The following is a 15920-nucleotide window of genomic DNA, read 5'->3' as shown; positions in this document are numbered from 1 at the left end:
GCTTAAAACGAAATCAGCCATGAGTCTCGCTTGAGTGATGAATGATTTATGATTATTTGACGGCATTGCTGCCATGACATGTCATAACTAAGTATTCTTCGCTTCGTCTACGCACCCACGTCTAAACAAAGAACGCAGCATTCACTGGTTGGCAGTGTTTACGAACGAGTCAGCTGTGCGTTTCGATTTAGTGATTAGTGTTTTATGATTAAATCAACACAATACTGCATGAATACCAAAACTAAATATTCTTGAGTTCGTCCAACCACTGCCCGAGTCAGAACACGTACTTGTGTTCTAGCTTCCACGAAAAAAAGAATGAAAGCAAATTAATTTTGCAACAACATTAGTGCGAGATAAAGGAACAGCCGCTGTGAAGTCAAAGAAAGCGCAAGTGAACAACACGCATCTTCCGGGTTTAATATATAAATCAAAATTGACACTATAGAACTTATCTTTTTTACTTCTTACTGGCAAAACTTGAGAGCAATACCTCATTTTGACTTTGCTATATAGTGGTGTATTTTGTTACAAGCATTCAATTCGGCAGTTGAGATAGATAGATAGATAGATAGATAGATAGATAGATAGATAGATAGATAGATAGATAGATAGATAGATAGATAGATAGATAGATAGATAGATAGATAGATAGATAGATAGATAGATAGATAGATAAATAGATAGATAGATAGATAGATAGATAGATAGATAGATAGATAGATAGATAGATAGATAGATAGATAGATAGATAGATAGATAGATAGATAGATAGATAGATAGATAGATAGATAGATAGATAGATAGATAGATAGATAGATAGATATTGAAGTGTATGTACTAAAAAAATGTCGCAGTTTCACCCGAAAGGCGAAGCATCAACTTGCGATAGCAAATTAGTAGAGAGCTATGCGGAGTAAGGATAGTAGCTTTGTCAGCTGTATAAACTTGGACATGCAGCAGCACCAGCAACGCGCAGAACTGTTGTCGACGCCGTCAGCGTTTTGTCCGCGTTAGTGACTGTTGCCGGTGCCTGTGGGGGCGGCTCGGAGGTTTTCGACGACATCATAACGGGACACTCATCGAGCAGCGTCCGAAGTCTTTGCCACCTTCTCGCCTCGCAACGTTTTTATATAAATACGCATTTGGTGCCGCAGCTAAACGGCGCTTCCCCTCCCTCCCTCCCTCCCTCCCTCCCATCCCCCCCCCCGGCCTTTCGCGTGACGGAAGAAGTCGCGTTTGCTCTATATATATGTATAAATATGGTGATCGTGAAGAAGAATTCTGCAGCCTTTCAGGGAGCACGGCGCAGAACGCGCGTTTGCTCTCCGCCGAGCGTTCACTCCCCGTGATAGCACGCGTCCCTCGCGCGCTTTCACAAGCACATAAAGCATACGGCGCGCGGCGATGATTTCATCGCCGTTTGACGTCATACGGAACCTCACGGCGACGGCGACGCCGACGGCAGAAATCCGCTTTGAGTGTCTATACAATTGCTATCGCAATAAAAATTCGCCGATGATTACGATACTCCCTAATGCGAAATTTGAGTACAGCTCTATACATGTTTTCATTTCGCGATATATTGGCTGGCGCGGACCATCTGTCTCATGCGGCACGTTCTAAACGGAGCGAAGTGTGGCGAGACTGCCTCGCTAATCGGAATATCGCGAGCGGCAGCGCTTGGGTGACGCGCGGGCGCGATTCACAGCAGCCGCCGCAAACAGACCTCCGCTCATGCAGCGCTTTGGTGAACAGATGACGCGCGCTACTCTGGCGATATCTCGTCGCCGTCGGCGCCGCAGAGTCCGTCTTTTTCGACACTACGCTTTTCTTGTCACGCTTTCGCCATACCCTCCTCCTCCGCTTTCCCCCTCGCGCTCTCTTTCCTATCGCCGTCTTTCATCCCCGGGAACGACGCCGACGCTCGCCGCAGGAACGGGCGCCTAAGAGCTGCACTCTAAAAATTAAAAATAAATTCTGGGGATTCAATTGCCAGAACCCCGATCTTATTATGAGACCTGCCGTGGTTGGGAGTTCCGGCATAATTTTGACCATTTAACGAGCACCCAATGCAGGGTACACGAGCGTTTTTTGCATTCCACTAGTGGATGTACGCTCAGCCTCCCCAACTCGTTTTGACACTTAGGCGCACGCGTCCATCTTTCTTTACCATCATCGGGTCAACGAGGAATAAAGGAGGAAAAAGAGGCACACACTGTGCTGCGCTGCGCGTTCTCAAACAAAGGGCGTTGGCGACAAGCGCTCGCGTCAACAGAGCAGGCTCGCTCTTGCGCCTGGCGACCACAGCGACAACGACGGCGACGGCAGCGGGTCCCGCGCTTTGACAAAGAAAGGGACGTGCGCTTCTCCGGCGCAGTTGTTAGGCGCTGTCGTTTTAGCTCGTAAAAAAGGAGGCGGTGCGGCTTTGGCGAGCCGCCGACGCTGCTTCGTACACATCTCGCGAAGAGGTATATATATGCGTGCATACATACATGTGCGTTGCCTACTGCTGCTGCTGGACGGATGCATGCCGCGGAGCTCGCGCTGTGAATTATGGTCTGGGAACGTGGACTTGCTTGTGGACGAGGAACGGTAAAAGAAGAAAAAAAAAAGAAACTCGAGCACGCGCGACCGGCCATCTTTGGCGAAGATGCATCTTAAGGCGATGAAAGTGTTGAGGAAAGGGCGCAATATGACAGGTATAGTGTTTGAAGAGAGAAAAAAAAAGGATGTGAGGAGTGTGGAGGCAGAGGAGAACGTTGGGGTAAGGCAAGTGGTACACGGTTGCCTTGAGAGCCGGAAACACAAACCACACGAAGTCTAAACGCAAAAATCCTAGCTTGTGGACCGAGTGTAAACATCGAAAACGTGGCGTCACCGCGTGTGTAGTGATTTGGGTAGATACTGAGACATCAGGGCGCATTTCAGTTTGTGTGAAGCTGTATGTAATGTACATCTTTCACCTGCATTCGCGGCGTCACCAATTTAAGGATTCTGTAACTACGTGACATAATTCTGCCTTTTCTATAGTTTCTGATTTCATATATGTAAGCAAAAATTGGCTAAAAGGTGTATTCTGTATGGAAGTAGTTTATATCTGCATATTCTTTGCGTTTCTGAGATACTCTCATGAAATATTCTGTCGAGAAACGCAGGCCGATTTGACCAACTACGACGGTTCTGCATGCGACAAGCAGATTTTTTTCATCGTCGCTCTGTGGTAACTCTGGATGTGTAAAGGGGGCCTACACTTACGCAAGCGCTGATTTGCATGAATGCTCTACAAATCTGCGACCGTACATGCGTCGTGCTGTACTTATTAAGACTTTTGTTTTGGACTCGTGCTGAACTGCCCAGAACTGCCCGAGACGCCGCTTTATACTTGATTCCTCGGTAGCTGGCCCTGTCATCATCTCCCGATTCCCAAACCCCATTACTCTTAACAGGCCTATGAGCCATCCCTTTTTTTATGAAGCTTTATAATGAATGTCATATTTCATTTTCTCGAGCACCTGTATAGTACAGTATGGCCCAGGCAGCTGGAATGTATAGTAGAGCCTCGCTTTCAATAGAAATGTATACATACGCTGACTTTATCGAGAACTAGGGTTGTTATCCTGGCGACAGGCCTTGTATGCTACTCTGATGAAGGATGGCCAAAGAGATACGCACGCACCAACATTCCCGCGCGCATACACAGTGACTAATACACGTGCACACATACACAAACTTATTGATACATACAGAAATCATCATCAGCCTATATTTATGTCATCTCCCTGCGATCGCCAACTACCCCTGCCTTGTGCTATAGCTGATTCCAACTTGCACCTGCAAATTTCCTAACTTCGTCACCCCACCTAGTTTTCTGCCATCCTCGACTGCGCTTCCCTTCCATTGGTATTCATTCTGTAACTCTAATGATCAACTGGTTATCCATCCTACGCATTACATGGCCTGCACAGCTCCATTTTTTCCTCTTAATGTCCACTAGAATATCGGCTATCCCCGTTTGTTCTCTGATCCACACCTCTCTCTTCCTGTCTCTTAACGTTAGACCTAACATATTTCGTTCCATCGCTCTTTGTGCGGTCCATAGCTTGTTCTCGAGCAAATTCTTAACCTCCAAGTTTCTGCCCCATATGTTAGCACCGGTAGAATGCAATGATTGTAAACTTTTCTTTTCAACCCCAGTATTAAGCTCCCAGTCAGTACTTGGCAATGCCTGCCGTATGCACTCCAACCCAATTTTATTCTTCTGTAAGTTTCCTTCTCATGATCAGCGTCCCCTGTGAGTAATTGACCTAGATAAACGTACTCCTTACAGACTCTAGAGGCTGACTGGCGATCCTGAATTCTTGTTTCCTTGCTAGATTATTGAACATTGTCTTCTGCATATTAATCTTCAACCCCGCTTTGACACTTTCTCAGTTAAGGTCCTCAATCATTTGTTGTAATTCGTCCCCATTGTTGCTGAATAGGTCGATGTCATCTCCAAACCGAAGGTTGGAGAGATTCGCCGTTGATCCTCACTCCTAAGCCTTCCCAGTCTAAGAGCTTGAATACTTGTACTAAGCATGCACTGAATAGCATTTGACAGATTGTGTCTCCTTGGCTGACCCCTTTCTTGATGGGTAACTTTCTACTTTTCTTGTGGAGACCCAATGTAGCGGTGGAATCTTTGTAGATATTTCCCAAGGTAATCACGTATGCCTCCTGTGCTCCTTGATTACGCAATGCCTCTACGACTGCTGGTATTTCTACTGAATCAAATGCCTTTTCATAATCTATGAAAACCATATAGAGAGGTTTATTGTACTCTGCAGCTTTCTCGATTACCTGATTGATGACATGGATGTGATCAGAATATCTGTACCTGAAGCCAGCCTGTTCTCTTGGTTGATTGAAGTGTTGCCCTGATTAGAGGCAACACTGGTCAACTGTTGCCCTGAAGTCGAATGTTGCCCTACATACATACATACATACATACATACATACATACATACATACATACATACATACATACATACATACATACATACATGCATGCATGCATGCATGCATGCATGCATGCATACATACATACATACATACATACATACATACATACATACATACATACATACATACATACATACATACATACATACACACACACACACACACACACACACACACACACACACATACATACATACATACATACATACATACATACATACATACATACATACATACATACATACATACATACATACATACATACATACATAGCAGTAACAACGAGACATCATCCTTTTAAACTGCCGGTAAAATTTCAGGGGCCGCTTCCTTACTCGCAACGCGTATGCACTATCTCACCATGCATAGGACACCACCACCTCTCAGATTCAAATTGGTGCTCTGCATCCCTCCGTCTCTATTGTTCTGAACGCCACGCACATGCAAACACGGAAGCCACCGCGTTTCTTTGAGATAAACTGTTGTGTTCGCCAAGTGTTCGCTCGGCTTGAATGTACTACTCATATAGCAAAATATCTAAACTTTTTAGAAGATGTAAGACTAAAGTACGCGAACGTCTGCGCGTGAAGATATCATAATGCCCAAGTTTTCTTCACGTCTTAAAATTAGTGGACTTGGCGTTTCGTCGATAATATAGAGAAACCAAAATTTATTTCTGGATACGTGAATATTTTATCTGAAAACTTAGCAAATTTTAGATTCCGTTTTAGAATATTATTGTTACTGTGTCTTTCTTGAGCCACGATATGCATATTTCTAAAGCGATGCTGCTCTAAATGGTAATTCGGTCGTCGTCGTCGTCGTCGTCGTCGTCGTCGTCGTCGTCGTCGTCGTTGTTGTTGTTGTTGTGTTGTTGTTGTTGTTGTTGTTGTTGTTGTTGTTGTTGTTGTTGTTGTTGTTGTTGTTGTGTTGTTGTTGTTGTTGTTGTTGTTGTTGTTGTTGCAGAGCACAAACTGAACTCGTATAGCTTAAGAAGTACAGTTTATTGACTTGCAGCTTTACATTACTAACTTGTAGACAATGAAGTGTATAGACGTAATACATCTATGTCAATGCACTTTCCCACAATGTTGCTATAATAAGTACTTGATACCATGTAATAAAAATAGTTCTTGCTTTGAAATTAAATAAAGAAAGAAAGAAAGAAAGAAAGAAAGCGAGTGTATTGGTAGTTGTTAGAGACGATGGCGAGCAGGAGAACAGCTGTATAGCTACGAACACATGCGACGTGCCTGAATCCTCAAGATACGTTCGTGCGTAGAAAATCGTAGCGGCGCCCCATTGACACAAGCACACACAAAAAATATAGCATGCATTCTGCGCGCACAAGAATGCAAAAGAGGTGACCGGACTTTAAGCGAGTCACTTTACTTGCACTTAGCTCGAAATTTGCAACTCGAGAACACGAAGCAAAATGTGCAAAGATGTAGCACAGTGAAGCGACGCAGTGTATAACACCGCAGAGTATGAACGCGTTGAGCAAGTCCACATTTACGTCACACCGTCTAACATTCCAATCTCACTTCAGCACACGCGAAGATATGTATGGGAATACGATTGCGCGTGTCTTACGAATCGTTAACCTAGTGATGTCTGAACTACCCCATGTTGCAACCTCAAGACGCAAGAGCAGATGTAATAATAAACGAATTCACCGTTGCGGTGTTCCCATGCGCCATTTTCGCAATGGTCAATCGACAGCGCATTGCTTCCGCCCTTTGCACGCGACGCACATAGGGAGCTCGCGTATCTGCCGGGCGTATATGCACGATGTCTTTCAAGAGGCTCGTCTCGAACGGAGAATCTGGGCCAAGAAAAGCGTGCATGTTCGCGCAAGCAGCCGAGACGTTGTGTATCCGCGTCCGTGGAGGCCCACCGAGTTGGGAGAGGAGCCCCAATGACTGGAAGCTTCCATTGTCTTTCTGTACACCTGCGCCAGTGTCTTTCGACCTGTTTACCTTGATAAAAGACAACTCTATCTGGCAGCCCCCAAGAACCGTTCTTTTGTTCGGCCACTCGACGCGCGATATGATAGCATTCTCGCCGAGCTCCGTCTTCAAGAACGGCGAGGAAAAGCTGATTCTTCGCGTCAGCGATCGCCATCGAGGGCCTCCTCGAGGGGATTCTTTCTTTTGTTTCTTTTTGCTTTCTTTCTTTCGTTTCTGCTCCCCTCCTTCTTTACGAGTACCGTTCTTGAGGTGCCTTTTGTCCCCCTTAGTCGAGCCATCGACGCCGGACGCTCGTCGTCCGTACACGAAGACGCCCCCGATCGAGGTTTTGGACTATACCGGCTGTGTGCAAAGTCTGCGTGCATCGTGTTGCTCTTGTGGTGTTTCTGACGATCGCAAGTTTTTGACTCAAGTACAGTCACTGCAGCGTGTCACCGTGTGCTGAACGGAGTACGCCATTGATGTGAACGGCTACGGTTCCTCTGCAGTATACGTTGGACTGCGGCTGCAAGGGGAACGGCACTGTGGCAGCGAGCGCCGTGTTTGTAGAAGCTTGCTACGAGGAGACAAATTGTCAGGTGCCTACGACAGAATTTCTTCCCTTACGGGGTCCACGGCATGTCGACCAACCGGAACTGACGTCGACGCTCGCTGTGACTGAAACTGTGCAAAAAGCTATGCTGGTGAGTACGCGCGTGCGATGTTTTGGTTCTGAAACATCCACGTCCCGACATCGTGGAATGTCCGATGTGGTGGCGCTAAGCTGCTTTGGTATGAGGAGTGGGACAGAAATTAGAATCACCAGTTGCCAGTACACACCTGACTATGCTACTCGTTTTCGCATCAAAAATTGGTTTGCGGTACAAGGTTGTTGAACTCCCGTTAACGTGCGCTACATGGATCACGTTGCATCATTTTTGAACTGGCCCTTTCTCTTCCCTCCTCAAACATTGCAGATATCTAGGGTTCGCTTAGCAGCGGTAACGTGACCCCAAAGCACACACAGCTTAGAAAATAAGGTGAGAAAATTGTTCACATTGTTTCGTTGGCTTTTAGTGATCATGCATAAGCCTAACTTCAACGGTGGACGCAGGGGAAAGGGCTGATTGTATGTATACGACTATAGGAGGGATCAAAATGAAGGGAAGAACGAAAAAGCCCAATATAGACAAGAACTGATACCAGGATGACATTAGCAATACTTCACTCACAGTTCACCAGCTTAAATTTGAGTGCGAGTATAAATAAACTCGATTTCTTTATTATATGCGAAAATACAATGGCAGGGCACTCAATTGTAGGTTGACATACAGCGCAAAACCTGTGAGCTCTTTTACACGTGTTTTCAAGTGTCCACGGGAAAGTAGGTCGTCGGCAGAGCTTTAATTTTATTCGCATAATTCGCAGCAGTTTTCAGTAGAAGTGTGCACATCTACAAAGGGATGGTTTGTACGAAGCAGCAAATACGTCGTGTTGCGATACGCGACTTCAGCCTGGCTGCATGCAAATTTCTGTAAGCAAGCTTTCCCACAGATCAAACCTGCCGCAATCCCCGCTATAGTAGCATGCACTGTTAAAGCTCATCGAGACACGCGTTGTTTTGAAAGCTTGGACAGTGAGACTAACGGAAGCTGGCAATAATTATGTGATTAGTCTTAATGTTGACACCTTAATTACGATTCCATCCAGAGTTGCACCGTCTTGGCTAGTAGTGTCCAATTGAGCGCGTGGAGAAGCGCACTTGAAGGTTTTGCATATCGTAAAACGCTGTGCAGCGGAGCTGTTATGGAGGAGAGGCCGCACAGAAAGCGGTGCGAGACACGTGCACGCCGTCGCCCTTATTCCCTCCGCAGGCATAACAGGGGACGGGGGGCGCCACGGAGGCACGGCGTCGCTAATGCGAGCCGGTCGCGATAAGATCAGAACAATGGGACCGCGGCCGAGAGGGTACTGAGACTGACACACAATGCTGGGCCGCGCAGACGGTGGGGGCAACCTGTTCCGGGGAGTGCTTGCGGAGAAGCCCATCACAGCTGGGAATACTTGATTGGCTAAATGATACGATCAATCAATCAATCAATCAGTCAATCAATCGGTCAATTGATCACTCCATCACGCCCCTTTTTGGAATACTACATGCGCGAATCACACTTCAACCAATCATTTCATCATCATCATCAGCAGCAGCAGCAGCAGCAGCCTATATTTAGGTCCACTGCAGGACGAAGGCGTCTCCCTGCAATCTCTAATTACCCCTGTCTTTTCAATCATTTGTTAGCAGATAAATCAATTTCCCTGAAATTTTTTTATTGATTGTAAGGTTATGTGGCCGTCAGAGCCGTTTACGCTCATTAGGGAGGCTTGAAATTGATTGATTGGTTGATTGATTGATTGATTGATTGATTGATTGTGATCTCTAGGCAGGCTACCAAGTGGAAAAAGTTGCTTCCTGGCCCGCGAGGGCGTTATGCATGATATTGCGTGCGGCGTCTGCAATGCGCTGACTCACTGGCGTTGCACCATTAGGCAGGCATCTGACAATAAAAAGAAGGAAATAAAAATAAAGGAACTCACCCGATGACGCTGTGAAAACCCGTCGGGCACAAGAACAGGATGTATGATGCAAACTGACGTTCTTAGCGTGACACGTAGTACCTGGTTGAAAAGGAGGCGGAACTGCAGCTATATGTGCATCAGAATATCTGCTACGTGCATGCACTAACAGCCAGAAGACAGGTGTGCTTGAAAGGGTGTGACTCAACTCTTTAAAACTCACCTTCATAGCGTGTGCTTGGGAATTTTTGACGCCGTTGCCTTGGAGTAGCCCAAGGTTCGTGGTAATATGTATGAACACAACAAATTCCATGGGCTAAGTACTATTCCAACATGCATTTGCACTTGCAGTTCTGCCTCGGAGGAATCGAAAATTGAAGTGAATATTTTCAGTGAGCACTTTAGCAATCGCATTGACTACATTTTGCAGTTGTCCTATAGATTTGTTTGTGGTATTGGTGCTTCTGGTGCACTTGATGTTCTGTTGTTTCTAACAGTATTACGCATCCAATGCGTGAAGAAAGAAATGAAAGGCATAGAAATATTTAGATATTTAGCAGCGTCTGTTGTTAGACCTGGAGACAGAGCACGAGGGCATATTCATTCATGAAAGTTCACGGTAGCTTCACAGTATAGTACATGTAGTGCATCCACGTAAGTCAACCATGTTGAACCGTTAAAGTGCTCTTGTCACAGAAGAAACAATACCTCCGCTGTTGCGTGTGCGCGGATAGTGTAAGCTTATTGTTTTGATTCACTTGCGAGGGAAGAGAGAGGGACAATAAACTAAAGATCAACGAAATGCTCCGTCTATTGTCACAAATGTATTTGATTGAAGCGGTTCGGCACAGAAACGAAGATTTAGTCGCAATAACAAGGCGAGTAAACTACCGGGTGTCTTATGTTTTTTTTTTTTTTTTTGAGATTATACAGAATTTAAATCACCTGTAGCAGATAGCACAATCCTAGTCCTTGAGCTAGATTACGCAAAAAGGCGGGCATTACTTGTGCGAGAAATCAAAATGCATAATTAACAAATTAACAAGGATGGGTAATTAACTTTTCATTTTTTTTACTTTACTGGCATATATTGAAATTTACGAATTGTACTCGGGGAGTTCGCAAGGCGTATCCACTGGGAACGAATTTTCAGCATGGACACCAGTTTGCGAGATATTCATTCCCAAAGTGTGCGCCGAAAGTCAAGGGCTTATACGGCCACCTCACGCCTGCCTGGCAGAAGAAGGAACCCAGTAATTCAAAGACTCTAATATCTGACGAAAATGAAGTTTTTCCTCCTCCTGTGTCAAAGTGTGCGACGAAATGCAGTGGATGTTCCAGTTACTTTCGTGCTTCCTTTCAATGCATAAAGTGACGTGTTATTCAAAATGTAGGTGGAACAACATGCATTTTTACCGTAAGTTTGATGGCACATATCTCGAAACCCGTGCCGTTCTCAGAAGTTGTTCTAAGTGGATATGCCTTGCAACCTCACTGGCTACAATTCGTAAATTGTAATATGTGCCTAAAGTAATTAGTTAAAACTTAATTAGTGACCTTTTGTGAATTAGTCGAGTATACATCTCGATTTCTCGTGCAAGTAAGGTCCGCCGCTTCGAGTAATCGAGCTCAAGAACTACAATTATGCTATCTGCCGCAGGCGATTTTTGAAAATTATATATAGTCTAAAAAATGCACCCCGTATAATGTTGACACATTGCAATCATAATGGCCGATGGATTTATGCACCCGGAAGGGCAACCTTTTATCTATCACGACGACTGTCGAAGCATTATTGATCTATCACGCCCTCACCTCCCCTCCTCTCCCGAGGTAAGGCGTATAAAAAACTGATATACTGTCCTTCTGAGGGCGCACATCTGGAATTCTTTGTGGCAGATATCGTCTGGGATCGCACAAGTGTTTTAATGTACCCTGGCGAATCTCCTATAATAGCGGGGAAGCTATAGCTTCGAAAGCTGTTGACCGAATAACCATGACTGTGCAACTCCAGTGCGCTGCGGTGGAATCAGTTACAATGTCTAAACTTGTGTGTCATGGGGGCTAGAAGGAGACAACGGTTGTCCCCGTATACTAGGGGTAACGCATTCTTTAAGTACACCCAAAATACGCAATAATCTTAAGTGTAGTTTTTCAGACTTTTACAATACCACTTCTGCGAGAAGCAGGTAGGAGACAACCTCCTGTCGACCTTGCACCAAACTGACACACTCGCGCTTTATTTATAATATATTTTGTTGTTGTGTGATGTCATTACGGGAGCGAAAGTGCACATTTGGATATAACGTCCTCATTGTTTTGACGTACTTTCCTTTTGTGTCTGTTTGTTTCAGATTTCGGTGTCAGTCGGCTGTTTTGGGAACAGTGCCGAAGCTACTAGCGTGCGCGGATGTATCGACGGCTTCACGGGGACGCCAAGACGTCCTATTCACATCGAGACACTTAGGCAAAACTGAGAACATAATCACAAGTCACTAGCCAGCGTTCTTCCAACAAGAACAAGGAGAAATTCCAGCGGCAAATGAGAACATTGTGCCTTTAAAGACCCCAACACCAGTTAACAGTGAGACAGGTAGAAGATACCTGAAACTTATTTTTATATATACGAGTAAATAAGCTAATTCTATTGACTAAACTACGTGGGATTCATTGAGGCATCCCTACTCATAAACACGACGACGAAGAGCTCCAGACTTTAGCTAATTTCGAGAGCTACGATGAACAAAATTCTCACGACTGGTTTTCGAGGAGTGACAGCGTGACACTGCTAAACATCGCCAGCCTACCAATCAAATCTACCAGAGGAAAAAAAAAACAAAAAAAAAACGCGAAGGTAATCTGGCCGCTGCTCGGAGCAAGACGTGAAGCTGAACGTAGGATACCATCGGTGAGCCAATTCTTTGCGCAGTGCACTCAAAAGCCCAACTAAAGCGCCACAGCTGATGTCATTAAGCCGGCAAGGAACGCGAGACAGGCGCACGACTGACTTTCCTTCGCGAAACCACCCCGGGGCCCTCCCTGTGAAGAAGCAACACCACTGGACGTCACACGCAGAGGCGCCGGGAGTCACCGCCTCGCGCACAGGCGAGAAATTTACGCGGCTCAGGGACGGGAGGGAATCGGGGCCGCGTGGCGAGCACTCCGAGAGCAGAGCATCAGCTCCGTCGGCCGGCCGGTCTTCTTCGGTCGCGGTCCTGTCGCATAGCTGTCCCTGCATCGTCGTCGGCGGCGCCTTTTGGTGCCGTAGCCGAAAGGTAGAAGAAGAAGAAGACGAAGGAGGGAGATCCCCCCCGGTCTCCTCCGCCACGGGAGCAGCAGCAGCGTAGGAGAGAGGAGGCGCCTGGCGACTCCGCCCTCCGGCAGCAAGCAGCAGGAGCGGAGGGTCCAGCAGCAGCAGCATCTGCGGCGTCGGCGGAGGCCGCGAGAGAGGGTGTCCCCGCGGCTGCGGTAGCGGAGAGCGGCGGCGCGCCGAACGAGCACTAGCCATGCCGCCGGCCTCCGCGCGGAGCGGGCAGCGCCGTTGCAGTTAGCCCCGCCGAGAGACCCATGGATTACGCGGTGCGCTGGTTCGCCGCTGCCTGGGCCGTGCTCTTCCTCGCCTTGCTCCTGCGCACGGCAACGTGAGTACCACCGCACACGCAACGCCTTGTCTTCTCGTGTTCGCCTCCGTTTCTTGCGCGTTGTTGTTACAATTGCGGCTCCGCGTCGGGCGGCGCTCTTTCTCTTTGAAAAGCTGACCGCCTATACAGAACGGACCGGCTCGATGGTGGTCGTCGAGGAATTATTTCTCGCGGAAACGAGGGCAGCTTAAGCGCCGGGAAGTGGAGTTGTTTGGTCTAAGCGCATGTTTGGAATAATCAGTCTCTTCGCTTCTACCTCTTTGATGCAACTGCGTTTCTTTTCTTTTTTTTTTCATAATTTTTTTCTAGCTATGCCTTCCTCACATTCTCCATTCGTTTCTTTTCCGCGACTGCACTGCCTCGCACGAGCGTCGTGTTCGATCGAATGTCAGTGCGCGGCGTTCGCGAAGTACGAGCGAGAGTCCGCCGCAACTGCTCGAATCACCGCAATGCGCCGGCGCCTTCGCCACGGCGATCCGTTCAAATAACGGCAAGGGGGTGAAGTGAATGAAATTCGTGTAACAAGAAGTGACTGGTTCCCAGCTAACACACCATTATTATTTACTGGTAATAAGAGAACAAAAAGTTGATACCTATTTTGGTAACGTCATGAACGATGAACATGGGACTGTTCCGAGAGCTGCGAAATTTTCATCTCGAGAGAAATTCCCCATCGGCTCCACCGCAGTACCACGATGCATGTGCGTGTGTCAAGCGACGTTGCACTCCACGACGGAGTGTCCGGACGCAGCATTTCTAAAAGCGATTCTCGCGCCATCAGCAGTTGACTAGCAAACAAACAAAATACAAAAACAATGCCCTCGTCGCCCTGCATGCAGATAGCGCGATTACCTCAAAAAGCCCTCGCAATCGCTGGCGGTTCGCCGGTTCTTGCTCTCCTTGTCGTTGGTAACAAATAAAGAATAGACAAATAAAAAGCGAGAACAATAACGATGTTATGCGCACGCTAACCTCTCGTGACCGAATCTCGCGGAGGGTCAAAGCACTCCCGGCTCGGGAAGGCGCTGGCGCGGTGTAGTAACGATCCCTTTGAAACAGAGGCAATTTCTGCCTTGACTAACGGGAGAGATGAAATACTGCTCCCCGAGACGGATATGGCCGTAAACGTCAGGTTTCGGCTCTTTCAGGGGAGAATGGCCTCCCTTCTTGTACCCGCGGGGACTAACCTCCCCCCTGGCCCGTCTTTTTGGGCCCTGTTGCGCTATATGGCTTCTTGTGCTTCCTTCCATTTTGCCTCCAAATATCTCGCCGGCGGAGGAATTCCGGGGGCCATTGTGCTCCGCACCGGTAGAAGTCTACAGGGGTTAATACACGGGTCGTCCCTCCTTTCCCCCCTTCCAGACCTCCTCTCAATCTCCTTCCAACGTGCCCGATTTCGGCATCGTCCTGGTCGCATGCAGTTGATGCGGCAGCACATCTCACGGACAACGGCCGGCCGGCGTCGCGCTGTCATGTTGGAACTATAGCGCTCCAATTCTGTCAGAATAAACAAAATTTTTGTCCGTTGAATTGCAAGATTAAACGTTCCCGGCTTCAGTTATTCAGGCTTCAGGCATTTGGCCGTCGAGCGTCGCACGCACCAATTAGTATGTATACATTCCCAGTGCTTATTACGGCTTCCGGGCGCGTAATATAGACAGCAATCAGCAAAGAACTCTGCAATGCCTGCAGCATGCATGCAGCGCGCGCTTTGGCTGCGTGCAAGCTAATTTTTCTCAAAGGAGCACGTTAACACGTACCAAAACAGCTTCCTTTCGTCCATCGATTTGCCGTTTGGAGCACGTTACCGCATGTTAATATATACCTGTGCATAAACCGTTGGGCTAAATTATGTGTTCGCGCGCGCGCCCATCGCCAAATTATTTAAGGCGCTCTTTCTTATTAGATGCGATCGACGTACACAAGGAGAAAAATGCCCGTAAAAGTGATAGCTTTGTCGACGGTCGGAAATTGCGTTTCTATAAGCCATTGCGTTTCTATAAGCCACCACGAAGAGAAGTACTTTTACATTGGTGGAATACGTGTAAACAAGCCGCCACATGCTTGCGATGTATAGCGCTATGGGCGCGCGAAAACTCCCGCACGTGTACGCTATAGTGTAAACCCTGCTCGCGTGCGCGTCGCGAGCCGCATTAATCTAATCGCGTGCTCCAGACGAATTCTCGGCCGCAGCCAACGTGCACAAATACACCGGCGCTCGGCCGAAAAGAAGGATAGTTTAACACTGATCGTTTTCACTGCATCTACAAATATATATTCATCACGCGTCTCTTCTATGAACTATATTTACTACATATACGTATATACACGTGCGACTGCTCAGGAAAGCGGCAGTGCTTGTAAATACGCGATATTTCCTCGAAGAGCGTCGCTATAGTACTTCGCTTTGCGAAACGTGCGTGGAAAGCGGGAATGTTTTGACGACCGGTGTATTATTGGCCAACATCCTCGTCTTAACGCGTGCCGACGACCCGGGATTAGGAGAACAACAAAGACCGGTGAAGCAAACGTATAAAGGAAAACGAGGAAATGTTTAACGAGCGTTGTGGGTCATAGCACTTCCAACTTTGACTCATTTGCACATTGCTTTTGTCTGCGCCATGCGTAGCCCGTTTGTTATGGCTGTGTTTCCTCAAGATGCTAGCGCGCTTATGATTTTTTTTTTCACCATGATAGCGCACGTTATTTAGCCTTTGGCGTCGCTCGTGATGCGGTGTTACAGAAACAAGTC

General features: G+C 47.0%; 1 protein-coding gene and 1 long non-coding RNA gene across 2 annotated transcripts in view; one reads left to right on the top strand and one right to left on the bottom strand.

The window, feature by feature from the left end:
• Positions 1-13888, bottom strand: part of LOC125943290 (uncharacterized) — a 100777-nt gene extending 86889 nt beyond the window's left edge. The window contains exons 1-2 of the long non-coding RNA XR_007465719.1: positions 13762-13888; positions 9549-9629 (exon numbers count right to left, since the gene is read on the bottom strand). This is a non-coding gene — a long non-coding RNA (uncharacterized LOC125943290). The remainder of the gene's footprint in view (positions 1-9548; positions 9630-13761) is intronic.
• LOC119442520 (protein Wnt-6-like) overlaps positions 7195-15920 on the top strand; it is a 43480-nt gene continuing 34754 nt past the window's right edge. The window contains exons 1-2 of the mRNA XM_037707427.2: positions 7195-7657; positions 11882-13168. Coding sequence (XP_037563355.1) covers positions 13095-13168 — 74 coding nt within the window. The 5' untranslated portion in view covers positions 7195-7657; positions 11882-13094. The remainder of the gene's footprint in view (positions 7658-11881; positions 13169-15920) is intronic.

Source organism: Dermacentor silvarum, chromosome 2 (assembly GCF_013339745.2).
Source record: "Dermacentor silvarum isolate Dsil-2018 chromosome 2, BIME_Dsil_1.4, whole genome shotgun sequence".
Lineage (NCBI taxonomy): Eukaryota > Metazoa > Arthropoda > Arachnida > Ixodida > Ixodidae > Dermacentor > Dermacentor silvarum.
Note: the sequence above shows the minus strand (reverse complement) of the source record. Positions and strands in the feature narration are given on the sequence as shown.